At 38.2% G+C, this 7,951-nt stretch overlaps 1 protein-coding gene across 1 annotated transcript in view; it reads left to right on the top strand.

Annotated features, from left to right (window-relative positions):
* The window catches only part of GPR176 (G protein-coupled receptor 176), a 31,694-nt gene extending 29,079 nt beyond the window's left edge, over window positions 1-2,615 (top strand). The window contains exon 3 of the mRNA XM_015632331.3: window positions 601-2,615. Within this exon, the coding sequence (XP_015487817.1) occupies window positions 601-1,708 (1,108 nt within the window). The 3' untranslated portion in view covers window positions 1,709-2,615. The remainder of the gene's footprint in view (window positions 1-600) is intronic.
* Window positions 2,616-7,951: the final 5,336 nt, after the last annotated feature.

Consider the following 7,951-nt stretch of genomic DNA (forward strand, 5'->3'; position numbering starts at 1 on the left):
GTATGTCAGAGATACACTATTTTTGTTTTTTTACATTCACAAAAGTGTTCAGTGTTCAGCAACACCTTTGCTCAGGGTTTGCCAACCACAGCTTGTGCAAAGCAAAACACCATTGTACTTCTAATAGATGGATACATGTAATCTGTGACCAACAGCTTTTTCCAAATATCCAGAAAAAGTCTGTTATAAAGCAACTTTTAAAAACTATGAGTCTGGTCTTTGAATGTCGCATGTGTCTCCATCATGTGTTTTGAAATTTTGAGTGCAATGTGTTGTCTAGTTTACAAGTAAGTAAATGGTGAAATCTTAAAAATAATATTCATATGCATCAGCCAAAATGATGTATTGAAAGAAATTTTCACCACCAGAAATGTGATCTTGACATTTAAATATTCAGGTTTTTTCTATAGACAGACCTGCAAAGGCAGACCTTGGGGGTGTGGGGGGGGGGTTGTGGTTTTTGTTTTGTTTTTCTTTCATAAAGAGGTAGTCAGTTGGCAACCCAGTTAGGGATTTGGAATGTTATGCTCAGATGGCTCCTGAGAGGTTTCTAATAAGCAGTATGCATGTGAAAATAACTTTTTTTTTTTTTTTTGACAGATACTACTCTGTTTTATACCCTCTGGAAAGAAAAATATCTGATGCAAAATCCCGAGACCTGGTTATCTATATCTGGGCCCATGCAATAGTGGCCAGCATTCCAGTATTTGCTGTGACCAATGTGTCTGATATTTATGCCATGTCCACTTGCTCTGAATCTTGGAGTTACTCCCTTGGCCACCTGATATATGTTGTCATCTACAATATCACCACTGTGATTGTACCGGTGGCTGTGGTATTTCTCTTTATGATTCTTATTCGCAGAGCGCTGAGTGCCAGCCAGAAGAGAAAAGTCATCATAGCTGCATTAAGGACCCCTCAAAATACAGTTTCTATCCCATATGCCTCCCAGCGAGAAGCTGAGCTCCACATCATGCTGCTTTCTATGGTTATGATATTTATCTTCTGCAGCGTTCCCTATGTGACTTTGGTGATTTACCGCACCATACTCAATATTTCAGATATTTCAGTCTTCTTGCTCCTCACCGCTATTTGGTTGCCCAAGGTCTCTTTGCTGGCCAACCCTTTGTTATTTTTAACTGTTAACAAATCAGTACGGAAGTGCTTAGTGGGGACAGTAGTACAGCTGCACCAAAGGTTTAGCAGGAGAAACATTGTCAGCTCTGGTGGTATTGCAGACGATAACCTGGAGCCCAGTGTCCATTCGGGAAGCCAGCTTCTGGAGATGTTTCATATCGGGCAACAACAAATCTTCAAGCCCATGGAAGATGAGGAGAATGAGACCAAATCCATTGGCTCTGGTGACTTTCAACGGAAAGAAATTCCTACCACTGGTTTAGAGCTAGGACAGACTTCGGTTCACAGGTTTATACCACGGACAATTGCAGACTCTGCAGCTCAGGTGGCCCCAGCTGTGCCCACAGAAGCTGATACAGTAAATGATAAGTATGCCATGCAGTTTGGTTTTGGACCCTTTGAGCTGCCTCCACAGTGGCTCTCAGAAAACCGAAACAATAAGAAGCGACTCCTGCCTCCTTTGGGGAATACCCCTGAAGAGCTAATCCAGACAAAACAGCCTAAGTGTAAAACAGAAAGAAAAGCCAGCAGAAACAATAAAGTCAGTATCTTTCCCAAGGTGGATTCTTAGTAAGAGCAGGAGCTTTAAGTGACAGAGGAAGGTCACTTTCTATTACATGTTTGATCCCATGGATCTTTATTATGTTGAAGTTTGTTATGGCCTGATGGGTTTTTTTTTTTTGCCAAATATAAGTTAAATGAACAAACAAAAGGAAAACATATATACAAATGTTCCTTATTAATATGAAATACTTAATGAAAATATATCAAATTATATATGGAAATTTGTAGTTTGATCTCTGAAATCCTTACAATGATACCTTGTTACTAACTGTCAGAAGTACATATGAATTTGGGAACTCTTTTTATGGCTGAATTATGGAAATGTGGCAGTTGGTTTTCTGGGAAATGTTATGTTGTATTACAATGGACTGGGCATCAAAGTAATTTAAGAGGAAAGGCTGTAAAGAGCAGAAGACATGCAGCATGGTAAGTCCTATTCTCCGCAGACACAGCAAGATTCTGCACATTTCACTAATGAAGCTGGATGGACTATTAGGTGCATTTGTTTTGTTATGCACATTTATTTGATCACAGTTAAAACTTTCTTGCACAAATTAGTTACCAAGCATCTGCCTAACATCTAAAATAGTTTAAATCCTACACCACTGTTTTTTGGCTTAAAACATTGAGAAAGCCAAGAATCCCATAATCATAATGCATGTTAAACCTGAGAAAGACCTCTTTTTATAAATATTCCACATATATTCCTGTAGTTTTAAGTAAAAGCTGGATTGGAGACCATGCAAGACAAATCCTGACTCCAATAAATATGTATGTGTTAAGAATCCTGTGATAAAGGGCATATACAAAAGTCCTTACAGTGTCATGTATGTATTAAGTAACTAAGGGGTAAACCTTGAAATAAACTTAGCTGCTGGTGCACTCTGCTGTTCTGTTATGGAAAAGCTAGCAAATGAAAGAAATGGGTGTGAAATGCTAGTGGCCTTTCTCTGAGTGTGACAGTTTCTGAATCTGCCTCTCACTCTCACACAGAGACTCACAGAGAGGGATTCTGAGCGTTTCAGTGACAACTGAACTATTGGGTGAAGAAGCTGGCAACAGATTCCAAAAGGCAAAGTTTTATTAATGGTGTTGCTCAATATTGCCAGTGGTAGAGAAGTTTTCCTTCTATCTTCACAGACACAGATACCAATCCTCCTGCTCCACTCATCTTGCAGACCACCCAATGTATGAACACAAGACTTTAAAATCTGGTGCCTAATTCCTGAGCGAGTCAGTCGTGCCCTGGTATCAGCTCAGCAGGCTTTCTGTGAGAGTTCAGGCATTGTGCTGCAGCTTGCCTCTCTGCAAAATCACAGGCATATTGTTTCATTTATACTGAATGTGAACTTGAAATTGTATCTGTCTGTTAGGTGATCTAAAACTACTGTAGCCGTGGCATTTTAGTTCTTGTTCAGTTTCAAGTAGTCTTTCATCTGCACTCACTGTTGTCTCTGTGGGTAGTTTCTTAAAAGCACAATCTCGTAACACCTGTTTGCTCCTTGTGGTTTCCCTGTACTTCAGCCCTTCGCTGCATGCTGAACCTTTATCTGTGATTACTGTCTGTTTATGAAAGTAGTTTTCTTTAAAGCATTCTTTAAAAGGGACAAAGTGAAGAATCTTGACAAGTTCACAATAACTTAGTGAATTCAACCAGTTAATTTTAAAAGTGAGAAAAAAAATTCTGCCAAAGCAGAATGTACCTTTTCTTCCTTTTACCTCTTTGAAGCAAGTAATCAGCTTCTAATGGCTCCAAGGTTGTGGATTTCTACAAATCATTAAAAGCAAATGTTTTAATAAAAATGTATTTAAATAACAATGTATAAATTAGTGTGTAAAAAACGTTTTTATCCATTTCCTCTTTGGTTTCAGTGCATTTAATTTCTTGCTAGTTCAAGAGCTTCTCAGCTTGGGAGTGAGGAACAGTCTTCAAGGGGTCCAGATAGGTGGTGTGAGCCCGAGCTGCCCTTAGATACAGAGATGAGAAGATAGACATAGCTTGCCTGAAATCAGAAAGAAGAAAGATTCCAGAAAAAATTGGTCCTTCTGTGGTAGAGGTGGAGAAGTACTATAGCATGCAATTTTTTTAAAGTGCTAATAGAAAGTAATTTAATGGAGTGTTTGTTTTTCCAAAATTGGTGAAAGAACAGATGCCATTGTGAAAATATTGAAAACCTAAAAATCAAAGTAGGAGTTGTAGTTCCCTTATGAATTTTGGCTAAGTTTAACATTCATGTCCTGCCTGCATATAGGTACTGTTCAAAATCTCTGTGATTACTGAATGTGGATAAATGTTTACTCAGATCTGAACTCCTTTGAAGAAAGTAAACTTGGCTTTGTCCTTTTCAACTCCCATGTTGAATGAAACAGCAATGATAAAATTAAGAGTTAAACTGTATATAATTTTGTGTTATATCTGGAAAGCGAAGGGTATGTGATGGGTTTTTACCATTGGGACAAAAATACCTATTTTTTTCAAAAAGAATACATGTAAACACTTAATTGTATTTTTTAGCAGATTATATCCAAAGACATTGAAATCCTTCACCAAGAAATTTACTACAGTGGTTTTCCATACCTCAAGAATTACTTCAGAATGTTTTTAGTCCATCCTTCAGCAATTTATCCATGCGGATAAAATTCACAAAAGCACATCTTTTTATAGGGAAAAAACCCAACCTGTGTAAAAACCAACCTGTTTAATCTGTTTAAAATTCACAAACCAGTTTCTATGCTAGAATTGCCATCAGAAAAGAGTAATTCAGAAAACTCTATGCAAGATGGAATATTTAACTTGTTTCATTTTTAACTCTGTTTAAGACAGTATTAGCTTTGAGTCATTAGTGCTGTCTCTTGGATTTTTTCAAATTCACCTGGAAAAAATGTTTTCCATGTCCAACATGGAAAAAAAAATCAAGTCCTGTTATAACATCACATTAAAGTTACTCAGAAGTGATTTATGGGGGTTTTTTTTGGTCTTTTTCTTTGTTTGTGGTTGTTTTTAACCACCATAGATGTCGGTAAGATAATTGTTTCTTTCTAGATTATTGAAGAACAAAAGTGAAATACAAAGTAAAGCTGTGTGAGTTTAAGAAGAAAAAGCCTGGGGTAATTCGGCAAGTGCAAATGGATTTAGAGGCTAAATCTTACTAATGGAAAATAAACATGGAGGTAGGAAAGTTAGAACCCATTATTCTTGTACTTAAGTGAGGAAAATAGAGCTCACATTAAACAAAGGACGAAATAGTTTAAAAAGGATGAAAAGACTACAAGGACAATGTCAGTTTATTGTTCTGTGACATCCTTAAGAAATATTGTTAAATTAAAACAAACATTATGTAAAAATGAAAAAAAAACCCCAAACCTGAATGAAATGAAAAACCAAAACTGTCCTTCAGAACTAAATGCTATGTTGGTGGAGTACTTAAAAAAACGTATTTTGCTCTTCTCTGTAAGGAGAAAGTGGACTATTTTTAAAAGGAAGCACAAGAAATGCCAAATGAGATTAACATTTGTTAATGCAAACAGGTTTTCTCTAGTAGCAGTTTTGCATCCTGAGGTTCCCTATGGCTAAGCATAGTGCACTGGGATGGTGATGTACTCCCAAAACTCCTTTGTGCATGCTTACTTGACTAAGCAGTATTAGAACTTCTTGGCCTCCATTTCTGTAAAACTAAACCCTCTGTGTTTTGCCTGGATCACTTCCTAAGCCACAGAAGGTCCTGAGACACTTGCAAGATCAATTTTTTTTTTGTGTTGCCTTGCAGCTGTTTGGTAGCAAACTCCCAACACTGGACCCCACAGCACTGAGAGATTTCAGCACAGCACAGTCCATCTTGAGCTCCTGCTTCCCACGCTCCGCTCTTGTCCTGCAGCAGAAGCTGTGGCAACATGGAAGGCAGTTTTGTCAACACAGGAGTTTTTCCAGTGCAAGTCAGAGGATTAATAGCTGGCTTTAATAAACAATGGAATTTTTACCATTAACTCTGGACTTAGCATTGTAGTTTGGCCTGTCTCCCTCAGCTGACAGATTACTGTGCTGTATCACTGCTGCTGATGGAACACACTGCAGAGCTCATCCTCACCAAAATACTAATACATAATCACTTGTCCTTTGCCAGAAAAGAGTCTGTTTATTGCTCTAATCTGTAAAGGAACTAATACAGCAAATATTAGCTGTGCTTGTCCTAACCTGAGTACTGGAACTGCTACAGTCTGCCTTAGGAAATACTGCCTATGGTAAATAAGAGGTACTTCAGGTGAGTACACAGAAAGATATAAAAAAAATAATCAAAGGTAAATAACTAATGAGCATTAAAAAAACCTTAATTTTTTTACTCCAACATGTATGAGACAATGACAGAAAGGAGTTTTGGCTACCTATTTGTGTATTAAAAGGCCTTTCAGAAGAGGAGTGTGAAGGTAAGCAGTAGTAATTGGGAACAATTTCCCTGTATGTCCCCAGTTGTTTGTATTTCTTTTTGATTGGATCAGGAAGAAAAGGATAAATAAATTCTGTTACTATGACAACTGTGTTCTGAGTATCAGGACAGCTTGTCTAAATGTGATTTCATCATGTCATAATCTGTCTTTTAGGATGAAAAGCACATCTTGGAGAGCTTTTCCTGCTGTCTACTTCTTAGACACAAAGAGTTTTCTCCATTCCAACCTTTTTTTTTTTTTTTTTTTCTTTAATTGTCATACTTCAAAGAACTGTCTAGTTTATCTTGGAACAAAATTGACCTGTTCCTGGAAAGGCAAAAAAAGAAAGCACACACTTCATTCTGCTTTTCTAGTTCAAGCCTAAGTACACCTGCCACCTATAACAATATTTGTGATTATGTAAGATTTAATGTTATTAAAGTTTAGTCCTTATTGGAGAGGAGGACTTGTATGACCTGTTTTACAGGATTTGAGATGAACTATATGAACCTCTTCATCACTGGGTCTTCCAGGACACATAGCAAATGGGAAGATAACTGTGGTTTGAGATACCCCTGCTAAGCCATTGTTACTCAGTCTCAGGTGTGACGGCCTCACTGGAAACCTTCACTGGCTCCATGTGGACAAGCAGCAGTAAGAAGTTTCAAAGAATTTCAAAGGAGTTTCATATCCATTTATAACCAGATACAGAGCTGGACAGTCTCTTTTCAAAGGCTCTTGTGAGCTTGTAGGCAGTCTGTAATAGGAAAGGTAGTAACAAATCAAACTCTGTCAGCTGTTAAGCATATGCATCGTACTGTAGAAAAAAAATTTAAAAATTGGGGCAGTTACACCTAGCTGCTTGCCATACCTCATTATGCATAGCTAATGTAATTCCTAGAAACCCCATATTTTAGTTTAGGTAGTTTGGAACTATAATGTCTATTCTGCTGCTTTCTCATTGTCATTACTGGCCATACATATTCAACTTGCGGATGTAAACATGCATTCTTGTATTTTTTGCTTCACGTCATCTGCGCCGTCTGGAAAGCACCACAGGGTCCAAAACACTTTGCTATTGCATTAGCAATAAGTAGACATGTTAAAATTTTAACGTACCGGAGCTCAGCGTGCTTAGGGAGGAGGCAAAGCCACACAGGGTTCACTAGTGCATGTTATCTGTTTGTCGTCAGTTCTTAACTGTGAACCACATTGCATCGTTACTGCACTAAAATACCAGGAGAAATTGTTCTCTTAGGGGCACGTGTGACAGTAAAACGCCACCTTCTGTAAGCATCGCTAAAAACTCTACTGCAGACCGCAACACACAATTCCACTAGCCAAGTAACATTTATTTTGGCATAAAAATTTGTCTATCAAAATCTTAATTTGAACGAGATGCACTTTATCTCTTCAGGAAAAACTGTTGTGAATTTTTACTGCCGATGAAAACCTGATTTTAACACGCATGGGTATCTAAGGAAGCAGTAGGAGCCCGGAATTCTTTGTCGTTTTTTAAAAGTTAATCGGGCCATGGGAATTAGTCCTCACATTTTGTTTTAATGCAGGAAAGATAAAAAGGGATGGAATTACGAAGGCAATCGCGCTCCCCTTATTAATGAATCCCTTACTAACAGTGAGTATTCACGTATAAACAGTGACCACAGCAATAATTTTAAGTTTTAACGGGTTTATTTAAAAGTCTTTCAACTACCTGTGTGTGCGAGCACGACCCAGTTACTGCAGGGAGAGCTCGGTCCCGGCCGGATCCCCGGGACGGGCCGGGACAGCCCGCAGCTATCGCAGGGAGAGCTCGGTCCCGTCCGGA

Source organism: Parus major, chromosome 5 (assembly GCF_001522545.3).
Source record: "Parus major isolate Abel chromosome 5, Parus_major1.1, whole genome shotgun sequence".
Lineage (NCBI taxonomy): Eukaryota > Metazoa > Chordata > Aves > Passeriformes > Paridae > Parus > Parus major.